We start from the raw sequence: 16,278 nt of genomic DNA, 5'->3' as shown, positions 1-16,278 counted from the left end.
CAGCCTGTCCCACTGGCCTGTGAGTCGAAGCTTTTAATAGCGGGGCTCATCCTTCCCAGCCTACCCTGTGGTGCATTGAGTGTTCCCCATCCCCATGGCAGCTGCTTTCCATGCCCATGTCCAGTTGATCAAAAATCCAACCCACACTGTGGATCCTGGCCCTCCTGAAATCTTCTAGCCTCTTGGGCCCGAGGAAGGAGGCAGAGGAAGCATCACAGGCCTGGTCTCAGCCTTGTCTTTACTTTCTCCTGCTCCTCTACTTCACTGAAGTCCACAATGTGCTTGACCGGCATGAATGGTCCAGTCAGGTAGCTTCCCCTGTAGGCATAGCTGGTGGCCCTGGCATGGCCAGAGGGCACATCTGTGGACCAGACATCTCCTGGCAGGGCATTGGCATTGCTAGGGAGGTGCCTGTTTATAAACAGGCAACAGAGGCCTGTGAATGTGATGATGGTCCCCCAATTCTTGTGCGTGCAACAGGCACATGGCTGCACCTTTCTGACCCACCTGTGACCATCCAGTGATTTCTTCTGAGAATTTATGGAATGGGGGCCATACCTAGAATGCTCAAGGACTGACTCTGGGCTCAGGGATTGCTCCTCATGGAATCCATGAGGATCTATTCGGAATCCATCATGGAATCCATGGAATCTATTCGGGATGCTGGGGGATTGAACCCGGGTTGGCCACATACAAGGCAAACGCCCTCAGTGCTGCCCTATCGCTCCGGCCTCTTTTAGTATTTTCCTTTACTTATATGTGAATTTATTACTTCCCTATTTGGGGACTATACCCAGCAGTGCTTAGGGGCACTCTTGCCTCTGCACTCAGGAATCATTCCTAGCAGTCTTCAGGGATCCCTGTGGGATGTTGGGGATTGAACTTGGGTTGGCAAACACCTTCCATGCCGTGCTATGGCTCCAGGCCTTGTTTTTGTCTTGTTCATTCCTGGGCCGCGTGTTTTTGCATCTTCATCTTTTATTTTCATTTTTACTTTTGTTTTGGGGCCACACCTGGAGATGCTCAGGGTTGACTCCTGGCAGGCTGGGGGACCATAAAGGGTGCTGGACTTGTACCCAGGTCAGCTGCGTGCAAGGCAAATCCTTTCCCAGCCATGTTATCGCTCCTTCACATGTTTCCCTTTTTCCTCTCACGTTGCTACCTGAGTATGACCTTCAGTCTAACCCTAATGCTGATCCCTGTCTCCACAGGGCTGCTCGGATGGGCCCTCCATCCTGGCTCTCCTGAAGGTGCTTGGGGACCTGCTGTCTGCTGGTGAGTCGGGACAGGGGCTGGGAGGGGGTCTCGGGTGCATGTTCTGGGGTCCAGGACCCTACCTTCTCAGAGACAGTCACGGTCCTGCCGCCCGGGCCATGAGGCTGCAGCTTCCTGCCCTGTGTGGGGAACTCCCTGCTCCAGGTAGACAGTCCCTAGAGGTGTCTGGTCTCCCACAGCCACTCATGTGAGCTCCTGACCATTCACAGGGTTACTGGAGTCCAGGTCCCCAAACACAGCACAGGGGTATCCACCATGGCTTGGCGTGTCCTACACAGTTAAGTAATACAACACGCATTATTGATATATATATACATTCCACACACACCATACACATATATACACATGGCATGCCTCACATATTTATATACAGACATGACACGTCATTCATGTATGTACATACAGATACACATCTCTTACAGATCCTTTAATGCATCTACAAATTTACACCAAGAGCCCCATTCACATCCCCATGGCCATGCATGGTACCACACACAGCAAGCATCTCTATAGACACCCCCCATACTCTCTCTTACACACACACACACACACACACACACACACACTCTTACCTGCTTCAGCTGCTGCATTCACTTCCCACTGTCCACTACCTGCACCCCCCACAGTTGGGGTGCAGGAACTCAGCTGCTCTGTCCCCCATCCCCCATTCTTCATCCCCATCCCCTGTCCCCCCATCTCTCCCCCTCCTCTGTCTCCCTGTACCCCATTTGGTGCAGGCTCAGAGCGCAGGATCCGATATCTCCTGGAGCAGGGTGGCAGTGAGGCGCTTCTACGGACTGTGCTGAAGGTGGCGCGGCCAGCCCAGCCTGACTACGCGGTGCTCCTGCCCCTCCTGCGGCTGCTGGCCCGGATGGGCCTCCGAGGTGCCCACACATCACGCCACCCATACGCACTTGCACAGACACTCGGGGTGGATCCCAGGTCCCAGCAGGCCAGGGGAGAAACCTCAGAGCACAGTGAGGCAAGGGCTGCCTTCCAGAATGTGCCGGAAGTTTCAATCCTGCCTTCCTGGCTGCTTTGCTGTCTTGGCCTCTGTTCTCTGTCTACACCCCTCATACCTCTGCAGTGTCCTGGGGGATGGCAGGGGGCCCAGAATGTCGGGGGTTCCTTGGCAGGTGGCTGAGCTGCTGTGTGCCAACAGATAAGCGGTTCGGTCAGAAGGCCCTGGAGCTAGATGCCCTGGACACGACCCTGAGTCTGGCCCGGAAGAACCTGACCTGTGACCACAACCTCCTGCACTGCCTGTGGGCACTTCGGGCCTTCACCACCAGTCGTGAGTCTGCGCCTGCCCCACTTCCTGAGAATGCCTGTTGCTGCCTGCCACTTCCTGTCTTTGCCTGATACTTTTGGTCATTGCCTGTCACTTCCAGTTGCTTCTGCCACTTTCTGTTGCTTCCTGTCACTTCCTGTAATTTCCGGTTGCTTTTTATTATTTTCTGTAATTTCCTGTTGTTTTCTATCACTTCAGTAATTGCTTATCCCTTCCTGTTGCTTCTGCGACTTCCTGTTACTTCTAGTAACTTTCTGCAATTTCCTGTCTCTTCCTATCATTTCCTGTTGCTTCCTGTCTCCTGTTACTTCCTGTAATTTCTTCCACTTCCTGTTACTTCCTGCCACCCATACTCTGTTTTCACCTCCCCTGATTTCCTTACAAAGTTGCAAGAGTGATGGATGGGGTCAAGGCCTATTCCAGGCAGGGGGAGGCCACCGGTTATGCCTGTGTCATAGGCCACTTGGCCGTGGGACTGCTTCATTGCTGGGACAATAAGGGATCATGCATGAGAAGATCTTGATTCTGTGCACATGCGTGTCTGCAAGCACATGCACGCATGGTAGACCATGAGCCTTGTGTATGCCTGTGTGCTCATACAGATGTGAGCACATGTGGATCCATGTGCACTGAAGTGTCTTCAGGCACAGAACACATGGACAGGTGCATGCATGCATAAGAGCATCTGTTTATGCATGCTACATGAAACTGTATATGAAACTGTATGCCTGAGCTGGTATGTACTGTGCATCTATAGATGGACAGGTGTATGCATGGAAATCTAGGGGCATGTGTTATGTGAGTCTGTATACATACATGGATCCATGCACATTTATGTATGTGGATGTATGTGGATGCATGAACATGTGTGTCTATGTGGACTCATGGTGATACCAAAAGGGAACAATGAGGTATAAATGCCGCATTCTACAGAAGGGCATCGGGGCTGTTGGTGGGTGAGAGATGATTGGCTCTTCGTGGGCCCCAATTGTGTCAGGACTGTTGTCCCCTGTATCCCTAGAGTCCACAGCCGCCATGCTTGGCATCAGTGGAGCCATGGAGCTGCTGTTCCAGGTGGTCGGGCCCTACACACCCAGACACACGAGGCTCATCAGGTACGGCGCATGGGAGCCCCAGAGGGAGAGAGTCCCAGCCTGGCCGCGTGGCTGCTCTGGAGGGGTCTGGGCCTCTGTGTTGGGCCAGAGGCTATAACCACTGTGGTGCTAGGGTCAGGATCTCTTTGGGCACTGCCTGCCCCTCTGTGCCTTTAAGGGTGTTTCACTCCTGGTACCCCCCGAAGGAGGTGGGTACGGGTGGGAAGTTGCAGGGACGGGTGGGAAGTTTCTCATGGGTTGGGCTGGCGTCAGGGACACATTTGTGGCTGGAAATAGGACACAGGATACAGGGTGAGTTGCTCTGAAACAAGAGACACATGTCACCCCTGCCAAGACTACCCCAAGCCCTGCCAGGCTGTCACTTAGGCTGTGAAACCTGGCATAGGCGAGGAGGGTGGCGGGGTGAAGGGCATTTCCCCGCCAACCAGGTAGGTCCCAGCTCTGGTGTAGATATGTGGGTGCTGCTCTGGTTTTCTAGGGTCCTTAGCCGCCATGCTCTTCATTCTGAGTTCCTGAACTTGGCCCTAGCGATTGGAGGGAGAAGCACAGATGCTCTCGGATAATACGGATAATAATATCAACAACAACAACAATATGATTATGATAGTAATAATAACGTAATGATGATGATGACAAAATAATACAATGATGATATTTCAGCTCATCATAAAAATAAACCCAGGAGGGTTGGGGAGACTCAGTCATGTGCTTTATATTATTTTATTACTTTGGCCACACTGAGCAGTGCTCAGGGGTTCTACGTGGAGGTGCTTGGGTACCCTCAGGGATGCTGGGGGTCGGCCCAGGTTGGCCACATGCAAGGCAAGCAATCCCCGCTGTGCTATCACTCTGGCTCCCAGGGCCAGGGGCTTATTGTTTCTTTCTGACATCCCTCAGCTGATGAACCCAGGTTGGCCCCTGGCCCTCATCATGGTCACATAAAGAGTCTCTGCTCCCTCTTGTCCAGTCTGGGCCTCGCATGGTGAAGTCTCTGGTCCCAAGGGTCTGTGTGAAAAGGCCCAGATTCAGGGCCCACCACCAGCAAATGTAACTTTCTTTATTTTCTGGAAGTTGAACCCAAATTTGCTTTTATACATCTATGTCTGGGGGCTGTGGGAAGAACCCGGTGGTCAGGGGTGTGTGTGCTGGGACATGAGGTCAGAGTCTGGTACCGTGCTGTCCTGACCCAGCACTCTGGACCCTGGCTCCGAGACTCAGCTCCAGGCAACATGTCTCCCAGGAGTCCCACCTCCTGCATTGTGCAGACCTTGGACAATGGCGTGTGGACAGTTGTCACCTCCGTTTGCCACAGGGCTGGGCTTAGACCGATACCATCCCCTGAGGGTTGTTTATGCTCCCTCAGCATCAGGCAGCAGGGACTGCTCACCAAGACTCCCCTGGTGGTGAGCGTTGGGGAGTCCTGGCCAGGCTCACTTCCCTAAGGACTCCAGCCCCTGCTCAGAACTGGGCAGCCTATGGGCGACAGAAGGACCCTCTGGACCTTGGCCCCAAACAGACCCCAGTGAGTTATTCTGGGTGCCTAGAGCTGTCTCCCTTGGAGCCCAAAGCTGCTGGACCCTGGGTGTGCCCTAAAATTAGAGAAGCAGCTGCCTCTCGGCCTGAGTCCAGCTGGCCCTGGGGTGGCCTTCCCGGGAGTGGGGCACACAGGGCCAGGCCCAGGGTTGCTGGGCCCAGACTTGCTTCTGACTCGGCCATTACTGACCCCAGCCCACTCCTTGCTCCATGCTCTGTGCTCTGTATTTTGCTTGTGAACTTTCATGTTCGAGACGTTTTGGTGCCCCTTTCTGCCTCCCCGGGTGCCTGATTAGCAAGTGTTCTCTCCTCCTCCTCCCCCTCTTCTTCCTCTTCCTCCTCTCACGAAGGGCACTTATGCTCCAACATCTACCGTCACTTAGTGCTGATCCGCCATCTCTCTCCTTCACATACATCTGGGCTAGTCGTGTTTTCCAGTGCTGCCCCTGTCCCCGGGAGCTGAGAAAGCCGCCAGATCCAGGTTCCTAGGGCCACAGTGACCTGGAGCTTTGATTCTACATCCAGCATCTCTAGGCCCTGCATGCACCCCTTTGAACTCTCTCAGCCCTGTTCTGTGTGATCTGGGGTTCTGGTCCAAGTGCAGACACCCCAGCACAATCCACAGGTCCCTGGGTCATGCGTGCTCTGTGTGTGTGTGTGACTCAGACGCTCACTTATAGGCCTGGAAATAGCTCCTGCCCTTCACCATGCCAGGAGAGCCAAGACTGGCCACGATGGCCCTCTGTGCTCTGGGGGTGTGGTTCAAGAGTCTGTGCCCGCCCCTGAAATAGGAACAGACGCGGCACTGGTTGGCAGGACGTGGTGCCTGCTGCCCGCTGCCCGCAGCAGGATGAAGGTTCCGACTCTCAGGCTTGGCGAGGGGCCCTGTGGCCTTCACGGCTTTCATCTCCCTGGGGAGCCCTAAGCATGTCCAGAGCTGGACCTGGGCAGGTCACAGGAACTGCTGCCGGAGCGTCCCACAAGGTCAAGCCCTGGCTTGGTCCCCGAAGTCTTTGCCTTGAAGTGCTGGGCCCAGACCTACAGAAACCCTTGGGCCCTCTAGATCTGGCACTAGGGCTTCTGGGGGGTGGTGACGCTGAGAATGTAGAAGCACCCCCTGGCTGCTGATGCTGCTGTGGGGCCGATGAGACTATGGGGACTGTGCCTGGCTTGCCCGCAGAGATGTGAGAACTTCTCTAACCAGGGGTGATATTTCTGTTTTGGTTCTATTTTTGGGGGGCTACATCCGGTGGCTCTCTGTTACTCCTGGCTCTGTGTTCAGAAATTACTCCTGCAGCAGTCTCAGGGGGACCTATGGGATGCCAGGGATCTAGCCTAGATTGGCAACGTGCAAGGCAAGTGCCTTCCCCACTGTGCTGTGGTTCCCAGCCTTTTTCCAACGGAGCCCTTTCTGACTCACCCTGAGCACCTGGCGGTCTATTCTAGGCTCCACCTGGAGAGATTTCCTAGAAAGGTGTCCGGCGTTTGGCAGAGGCAAGCAAGGTCCTAAATCTCAGCTCCCCCACACTGAGATCTCGGGGGTCCCTAACTAATATCTGGGCCGAGATCCTGATGGAGGAGCCTGAGGTTGCTCCTGCTGTCTAGGGGTACCTGATGTAGAGCCCTGAGGGTGGGGGGGGGACTGGCAGGAGTGGAGTATGGACTTAGGTGTGATGTAGTGCTCCTGAGAAAGATGCTCCCTCTAGTGACGGTGGGTGATGGTGACTGAAGGACAGAGCACAGTAAGGCGGCGATGGCAACTTAGCACCTCATGTCCCCCCTTTGTGGCCATGACTTCATATTGATTTTGGGGGTCACTTGATCATTCCCATTCGCAAAGCTGAGGGGAAACAACTAGAACCCTGAGTTAGCACAGTGAGACCAATTTCTTGCAAAGGGCACCAGAGGATTCCCATGGAAGTTCCTGGGTTTTGGCCTGGGGAGCATTCTCTGAGGAACATACATCAGTGGATCTGTTTTTGAGTGTCTCTGGCCATTTGTTATGGCTTCAAGAGGAAGTGTTCTTTAAGGGGTGTATCCAAGCCCCCGTGGGATATGGGAGAAGCTCCGATGCAGCTGAGGGTGATGGAAGAAGCTGCCACCATGGATATTGGGGGCTTTGGTGAGGAATAATCTCTTAGGAGATACAGGGAAATCAGCACCGGAAATAAAGGCAGCAGAGCTCGCAGAGCTTGGGTCAAAGCCTGGAGCTGCCTGAGCTGCATGATTGTGGGATCAGAGGGGAGAACAGCACGGAGACCACAGACAAACACACACACACACACACACACACACACACGCATACACATATAAATACACTTATATACATACACGCTCCTGGGCTCAGCAGGGCTGGGGTGCTTGCAGAGGGGAAGGGCAGGGACGCACCCACTTTGATCTGGATCTAGCGTTTTGCTGGCCAGTGTTCACAAAGAAAATAGATAATTCAGAAAAAACTGTTAGTACTCATGTAAACGTGCCATGTGCCTATGAAAATGGTGGGTTGTGAGTTCCACAATCCCCAGAGAGAGGAGAGAGAGAGAGAGAGAGATGAGAGATGGAGGGAGAGAGAGAGGAGAGAGAGGGCTCCCCATGCCTCAAGCCCGGATAGGACAAGAGACACAGGTCCCAGCTGCAACTCCAATGCAGGAAATAATCCTGGGAAAGGTCTAGCAGACCAGAGACTCACACACCGCAAGCTGTTCACCCACAAGCCAGTTGCTCCACCACGTGGAATTATGAGCCAAGATGGCAGCTTTTGCTCCAGGCCTACTGAGTAGCCTTTACTTGGAAAAAACAAAGCCCACTTCCTAGGGAAGGGAAAAGAGCCAGATGAGGATGGTGGTGGAAAAGCATTTTTTTTTTATTTTTGGTTTTAGGGCCATACCCAGCGGTGCTCAGGGGTTACTCCTGGCTGTGTGCTCAGAAATAGCTCCTGGCAGGCACAGGGGACCATATGGGACACCGGGATTTCGAAACCAACCACCTTAGGTCCTGGATCGGCTGCTTGCAAGGCAAACACCGCTGTGCTAACTCTCCGGGTCCGAGAAACTATCTTTTTAACAAGGGAAAATCAAAGGAACCATTTGAGAGACATCTAATTAGAAGGCAATATGAGGACCAATCCAAAGACACATGTGCCCATAATCAGAGAAACTTGATTTCTTTTTTTTAAGGTTTATTTATTTATTAATTTATTGTTTTTGGCAATGCACCCAGTGATGCTCAGGGGGGTTGCTCCTAGCTCTGTGCTCAGAAATCACTCCTGGCAAGCTCAGGGAACCATATGGGATGCAGGAATCCAACCGGGTCCATCCTAGGTCGGCTGCACGCAAGGCAAATTCCTTAATGCTGTGCTATCTCTCTTGTCCCAAAAATGTGGTTTCGACTGAAGACCCGAGTTCTGTGGCCAGAGTGACTGGCGCTCATGGAAAACATGGCCATTTGTGTCTGGCAAGGGTCTATCTGGTTGGATGGCAGCTTCTGTGCATGCTGCAAGGAAATGTGAATGGAGGAAACGTTTTTATGCAGAAATGGGGGTGACTCGGCATGTTGTGAAAATGATGCACCCTGAACCCGGGCATCTATCGCAGGTTGACAAAACCTGTCCAGAAAAAAACAAAACAAAACAAAACAGAACTTGAGAATCAATGATAGAAATTCCTGCCTGGCAGCATCAGCTCCAACAATATTTATCGTCAGGGAGCCATGATAATGGGTGAGTTGTGTTAGGCGCAGAGTAATCCTGATACATGTGTCCATCCTAATGTCAAGCTGTTGATGCTGTAAACAGAAGCCGCATGAGATTTGCCCTCGGTCAGAGCTCAGCATAAAACCCTGGCTAGGGAAAAGCTGTGCTCCCCAAATCAGCATCTTTGTGGCCACAGGGGAAGATTGTGCTTATGTCAAGATTGGAAAAAGTGGGGTCTCTGCCTGGAAGGGAAAATGGAGAGAGAAGAGGCAGGTGGTGAGTAGGCACCCCAGATGTAAGAACCCTGCAGTGCGGGGTTCATAGCGGCTTGGGTGATGAATACTGCAGACATGGTGAGAAGGTCCTCGATTGGGCAAATATGCAGGTGGGTGGAACAGACTGGGAGCTGGAAGGGCATGGCCGAGACCACCTTGTCCAGAGGGAACAGGGCTCAGATCCTGCCTCCCAGATATAGGACATGGGGATGGGGTACAGGGATGGGGACTGCTATTTCCAGACAGAATCGTCAGGACAGAGAGCCTCTGAGCTCCGCTCTACTGAGAGTCTAGAGGGGGTCGAGGCTGGGAAAAAGATTCTTTGACACAGCCTGGGATGGCAGCTGGAGAGAGGAAAGTCACTGTGTGACCAGCAGACATGTTGCATGAAGGAAGACAACCATGTGCAGGAGAAAGGATTATTGACTCAGAATAGGAAGTTTTCGCGAATGAAACACGAAGGGGAAACAAGAAAGTAGGGAAGAGAGAGCAGGAGAATGTTTGCCTCACGCACAGCAGACCCAGGTTCGATCCCTGCCACCCCATAGGGCCCCAGAGTGCCACCAGGAGTAATTCCTGAATGCAGAGCTTGGTGTTAGTCCTGAGTACTGACTGCATGGTGTGTACCAAACACACACACACACACACACACACACACACACACACACACACACACGAGAAACTGAATACAAGTGCGTCTTGGGACAGATTTGCTAGCTTAACGTACACAAAGCCAATGCCCATGTAATAGGGTTATAGAAAAATAGGATTATTAATTCTATAATTATAGTAAACTAATTATGTGATAATAATAGTACTAATGACTACAATTTTGGTATGCAATAACTGAGTCAAATAATTATGCAATTAAATATTAATATCTATAATTAATTTATATTTGGAGTACACAGTGGCATAGAGTGACATATCCTAATATGTCAATATATCAAAGATATCTATACACACAATAAGTTAATTGTACCATGTCATAGTGGACAAACACACGTGTCCCTTAAAACAACCATCAATGTGATCCTCTGGTGCTTGTGACTGGACAGACAAGACAAGAGACTCAGAATTTTTTTTTTTTTTTGAGACTCAGAATTTTTGTCTCTGAAAGAATAGCCCATGTGCAGAGGAGGAAGCAGCCAGAGGATGATGGAGGTGGGGGAATTGGGGGTGTTGCAGAGGGGGTAAACTTTCAGGCCAATGTTGACGCCCTTTCTCCAAGGCTGCAGGGAAGTTCGGAGGAGTATGACTGGGGCCATGCAAGAGCGACCTAGCAGCCTTGAATTTCTTTAGGTTGTCGTAGAACATGGAGACGTGTATGTGTGTGTGTGTGTGTGTGTGTGTGTGTGTGTGTGTGTGTGTGTGTGTGTGTGAAGGAGAGGGGAGAGAGAGGAGAGAGAGAGGAGAGAAAGTGGAGAGAAAGAGGAGAGAGGAGAAATAATGGAGAAAGGAGAGAGAGAAGAGAGAGAGAAGGGAAAAAGAGGAGAGAGAGAAAGAGAGAGAGAGAGAAAGAGAGAGAAAGAGAGAGGAGAGCTATTTAAAATGTAGCTGACCAGGACACAATTTTGGCTTTACAGATTCAAATTGTTCTGAAAACTACCTCTTTTCCTTTTTAAAATTTATTTCTTTCTGGAGAGGTCCTGCTTCCAAGTGTTTTAAAATCACTGATACTTGAGACCCATATAGAAACCTTTCACGCTGTTTGCAAGAAACCTCATCATCAGCAATACTGCAAATCATGGGGCCTCACAGGACATTTAAAAAAAAAAAACAAGAAAGAAACCAGATTGAGTGGGTGAGAAGGTCGGCCGGACCCTCAAGACACTTGACAAAAGCTGTTCGTGCTCGTGGATAAAAATCCCAAGGATTTCAGGATCAGAAAGCTTTGGTGTCAAGAGACTCAACAACTCAAGGGACTTGAGAACTCAAATTTAAGTTACTAAGATAATAGAGTGAGCAAGAGAGAAGGGGGAGTGGGGGAAGGGTCACCCAAAAGGAAATAAAGAAGAAAATTCGAGCTTGAATCTTGACTTCCAGGAAACCACCAAGCTGATGAGAAGTGACCAAAAGAAGCCAGATTAAATCAAAGCTGGCTTGGAGCAGAGCAAGGCTGGTCAAAGGAACTCCCAGCACTTAGCCAAGTAGGGTGGTGCATGGCCCAGGCCGAGCTCAGAAGAAGAAGACAGAGCTAGGATGTGGAGAAGGAGTAAAGTGCTTTCTTCCCCTCTGTGAAGCTGGAGCCACTCAGATTTGACACTCTTGGGGCCGGAGCCAAGCCTGGCCCAGCCCTCCTGGCCTCTGCTCCATCCTCTGCCTGGACATTCTCTCAGGGCTCCCCTTGTCTTCTAAATGCTCCTATATTCTCACACCTACCCACCAATACCTGGGCAAAGAGAACTGCTGAGCAGGGCCAACTGGGGTAGTAGCCAGAGCCTCTGAGTGGGTCATGATAGTACCAACCTGCTAGTGAAGCTTCTGATAGTTAGAAAGAAGCTACACGAGTCTCTGGAGAATTTGCTCTGGTTCCTCAAAGCCACCAGGAAGAATTCCCAAGCATCGTTGACTATTAACCATGCCTCCCCCAAACAAAAATGTGGCCTATCTACATCTGTATGCGTAGATACTGTGGAATATTATTTAGCCTTACAATGGAAAAATTTGTGTAAGACAATATGGGTGTAAATGCAGAGTCTATATTAAGTGAAATAAGTCAGAGAAACTTTGAGGGGCCAAAGTCATAGCACAGGGGGGAGGGCATTTGCCTTGCACATAGCTGATCAGGGTTCAATCCTTGGCATTCCACAGGGTCCCCCAAGCCTGCCAGGATTGACTCCTGCTCGCAGAACCAGGAGTAATCCCTTAGTGCCGATTGGTGTGGCTCAAAAAACTAAAAGCCAAAACAAACAAACAAGCAAATCTCCAAAATATCCTGCTTATGATCTGTGCTTATGATTCTGCTTATGTCTGTGCTCTAAAGAGCTAGAATACAGAAAAGCAGAGGCAGAAAGGTCCTTTATAGTGTCATTTTGGGGGTTGGAAATTAGGGGACCATGACTGGATATGCAAAATGTTGAAATTGCAAGATGGGTGAGCTTGGGGGACGGGATGTGACTGATGCACAACTGTGACTATGAGGATTCTCTGTGTGTGCTGGGAGTTTTTTTTTTTTTTTTTTTAAGATTACAGATCTAAGGGCCTGGAGAGATAGCACAGCGGCGTTTGCCTTGCAAACAGCTGATCCAGGGCCAAAAGTGGTTGGTTCGAATCCCAGTATCCCATATGGTCCCCCATGCCTGCCAGCTAGGAGTAACCCCTGAGCACCGCCGGGTGTGGCCCAAAAAGCAAAACAACAACAACAACAACAACAACAACAAAAAAACCTTCTTAACCTTCAACTGACCGGGCCATCTTTTCAGGGCACATGGGTGCCACAGCAGCAAAGCCACATAGCTGGACTACATGGAGCTTTTACATGTCAAGAAGTTCTCAGTCAGCATTAAAATGAAAGAAAGAAAGAAAGAAAGAAAGATAGAAAGAAAGAAAGAAAGAAGGAAGGAAGGAAGGAAGGAAGGAAGGAAAGAGAAAGAAAGAAAGAAAATTAAAAAGTGAAAAAAAGAAAAAAAAAGAAAATTAAAAAGTGAAAAAAAGAAAACAAAGCTGCTGTTGATATGCCTGCAAGAGAAAAGAAAGATCAAGGCCCGAGTTTAAGAAGAGATGCGAGAAATTCCTGAGAGTAAGAAGAGGCCAGGAGCCTCCTGGGTTTGTGGGGACAAAGATTCCGGCAGAGCCTGAAGCTCCCAGGGCCTGATTGTGTTCCTGGTCCTATGGACACTCCTCCCAGTTTCAGGCATGTACTGCCTTAAGCAGGTTGCTCTGGAAGATGAGGAGACAGTGATTGTGATCAAGGATCAAGTGAGTGGTCAGATGAGTAGACAGATGAGTGTCCATCACTATCCAGTGTCCCAATGCGAATTCATTGGACTGATTAGTGAAAAGGGGTCCCATTCCACATCACAGGAAGGTCCTACTTTGCACTGCATGGGCCACAAACCCAACCACGTACGACATGGGTGCTGTGGAATGACTAGCCCATGCATGAATTGGATGTTGGAGCTACAAGATCTCTGCATCTCTACGTCCATGGCTCTGCCCCACCCCCCACCGGACACCCTGTCTCTACTGATGCGACACTTCCTGGTACCCAAGGCATCTTCGTCTCTAATAGCAAAAGGCCAGAAATGAAAAGGAAGCCAGAGCATGTTGATAAAGGCGCTGTTGGGAAAGGCGCAACGTCAGAGACCGCGCAGCCACTAAAGCATTTTTATGTGAGGAGAGAATGATGAAAGGCATTATTAGTTGAAAAATACAGATATAGATTATAAGATGGTGTGTCTAACATGATCAATAGCCCCCTCTCCCTCCCTCTTCCTCCCCCCTTTTGTTTAGCCCTTGCCAGCTTTTCCTCTCATTTTTTCTTCTCTACCTCTATGGAAGCTGGCATGATAAAATCCCAAATAGGGGCCACAGTGCTAGTTCAATAGGGAGCACGGTGACCCAGATTCGATCTCCGGCACTCTAAAAGGTCTCCCAAGCATCAACACCGGGAGTGATCCCTGAGTGCAGAGCCAGGAGTGATTTCTGTATCAGGAGTCAGCCCTGAACACGTCTTGTGTGTCCCCCAAACAAAAAATAGTTCTTGGGGCCAGAGAGATAGCACAGTGGTAGGGTGTTTGCCTTGTACGTGGTCAACCCAGGATGGACCTGGGTTCGATTCCTGGCATCCCATATGGGCCCCTGAGCCTGCCAGGAGTGATTTCAGAGCACAGAGCCAGGAGTAACCCCTGAGCACTTCTGGGTGTGGCCCAACCCCCTCAAAATACTTCTTAGTATGCATTTAAATTTTCAGGGGTTACTCCTGGCTTTGTGCTCAGAGGTCCTGGCAGTGGTCAGGGAATCCTATAGTATGTTGAGGATACTGAACCTGGGTTGATATTGCTATTGCTCTGGCCCCAAGGGGCCCGGGACTCTTAACACTTTACCCTTAACAGATTCCAGAGGGGCCTTTGGAACATTCTGACACATCCTTTCATGCACCTCCACACTGTTGAGGCCACGTAGTCTGGGTCCTGCTTACTGGGGAAGGCAAGGCCTCTGGCTGACCCATCCGTCGAGGGGGGAATGTGAGCGCCGAAGCGGGGAGAGAGAGGGGTGCACTGCTCCCAGGCCAGTCTGGACAGAGCCAGAGCTGGGGCATTGGCCCCCCCGTAGCTCAGGGGTTTCTCCTGCCCCTTCTCGCAACCCACCATTTGGTGTCGTCCTGGAGTGCGTCCAAGGGCAGACCAGAAACCGTCTGCTCTAGCTCAGCCTGTGCTGCTTCCTAATGAGGGTCTCAAGGGCTTCTCTTCGCTCCTCATCTGTCAGCTACTCCTTCCCTCGCTGCTGTCTTCCTCCCAGGATTCTCCCATTTGTCAGGCTGGTGTGTCTGGGCCCCAGCAACAATACTGATGGGGTGTGAGGTCTCGGATCTGCTCACTGTTTGCCTGAGAAGATGACAGAATCACGCTCGGTGCCCCCCAAACCAGAAGACAGCTCCGTGCTCTGTGCTTTTTGGCTTACAGGGGAGGTGGCTTGAGGGAACTTTCTGGAAAGCTGAGTGCTCTTGGCCTGAGCTCTGGAAGATGGCACTTTGTGCGGCGCTAACCATTTCACCTTGGCAGTGACCTTGGCAATGACAGGCAGAGGGTGGGATGGAACCTGGGTCCCCAGCTTGGAGGGAAGGGGAAGGAGACTGGTCCCAGCAAGACCAGGTTGCCCAGGCCCCAGTGTGATCCCAGACAGGAAAGGACCAAATACTTCATGTCTTAGGTAGAGGTGCCATAGGAGACATGTGTGTTCCCATGCTGTCTTCCTTCCTTCCTTCCTTCCTTCCTTCCTTCCTTCCTTCCTTCCTTCCTTCCTTCCTTCCTTCCTTCCTTCCTTCCTTCCTTCCTTCCTTCCTTCCTTCCTTCCTTCCTTCCTTCCTTCCTTCCTTCCTTCCTTCCTTCCAACACTCAGGGCTTACTCCTGCCTCTACACTCAGGAATCCTTCCTGGTTGTGCTTCAGGGACCCAGTGGGGTACCAGGGATTGAATCTAGGCCTGCAGTGTTTAAGGCGAGCGCCATCCCCACTGTGCTTTTGTTCTGGTCCTGCTGGCATCTTCCTGCAGGGTGTATCAGCTGTGCTGCTCCTCTGGTTGGCAGAACCATGTTCTGTGCCTGTTCTGCAGTCTGTGAGCCCTGGTAAGGCCCAGGGGTGCAGGCTGCCTCCTCCCCATGGAACTGCTTCCCCTTCTGAAATGTTCTGCAGAGGCAGCCTGGGGTATGTTCCCAGAAGGCTGATTTCAGGGGGGCACAGGGTGATTCTTAAAGGGGATGATAGTGCATTTACTCTGCGGCAGGCCCTGGGGTCCCTGCCCCCTATGAATGATAGGGCTATGTGGGGGCAGTCCTGGGCATCAGCAAGTGCCCATGGGACCTGTGGTTGCATCAAACTGACATGGTTCTTTCCTTGCCCTCCTACAGGACAGCTGCAGACCTACTGGCAGAGCTGTTGAGATCCAGTAAGTGTCCCCATGGTTTCAGTGGGGGCTGTTCTAGGTGCAGTGGGGCTCATGGTGGGGCCCCGCTCCAGATGTATAAATCTGGGGGGTTTCAGTTGCTAGAATCACGACTGGTGCTGGCCTGGGCCCCCACGAACCCAATCACACTGGGCTGTGCTTTGGAGCAGGAATATTGTTTGTGGCTGGGGGCCTTCTTTGACCTTTCCAGCCGGGCTCACACATGCGTCCTTGCACAGGAGCTAGGGGACAGCTATGCAGATGGTATCTATACCACCGTCCAATTCCCACTCTGGGCGGCTGCGGGAGGCATGGCAGAAGAGCTCTAGGAGATTGGTGGGGGTGAGCGGAGAGGATAGATGCTGGAATCAGCACCTGTCCTGGGCCAGGCACTGGGCTTTTTTCTCAATCCTCCGAGCAGCCTACAAAGTCCTGACTTTGCTCTGAATTGTCTGAGCAGCTCAGGGCCCTGAGCACAGACTCACACGGGAAC

General features: G+C 51.4%; 1 protein-coding gene across 1 annotated transcript in view; it reads left to right on the top strand.

The window, feature by feature from the left end:
- Positions 1-291: 291 nt before the first annotated feature.
- AGBL1 (AGBL carboxypeptidase 1) overlaps positions 292-16,278 on the top strand; it is a 119,622-nt gene continuing 103,635 nt past the window's right edge. The window contains 6 exon segments of the mRNA XM_049783946.1: positions 292-303; positions 1,212-1,275; positions 2,013-2,159; positions 2,438-2,569; positions 3,588-3,681; positions 15,751-15,788. Of these exon segments, the coding sequence (XP_049639903.1) occupies positions 292-303; positions 1,212-1,275; positions 2,013-2,159; positions 2,438-2,569; positions 3,588-3,681; positions 15,751-15,788 (487 nt within the window).

The sequence above is a fragment of the Suncus etruscus genome, chromosome 11, assembly GCF_024139225.1.
Source record: "Suncus etruscus isolate mSunEtr1 chromosome 11, mSunEtr1.pri.cur, whole genome shotgun sequence".
Lineage (NCBI taxonomy): Eukaryota > Metazoa > Chordata > Mammalia > Eulipotyphla > Soricidae > Suncus > Suncus etruscus.
This window is presented reverse-complemented; position numbering and strand designations above follow the sequence as displayed.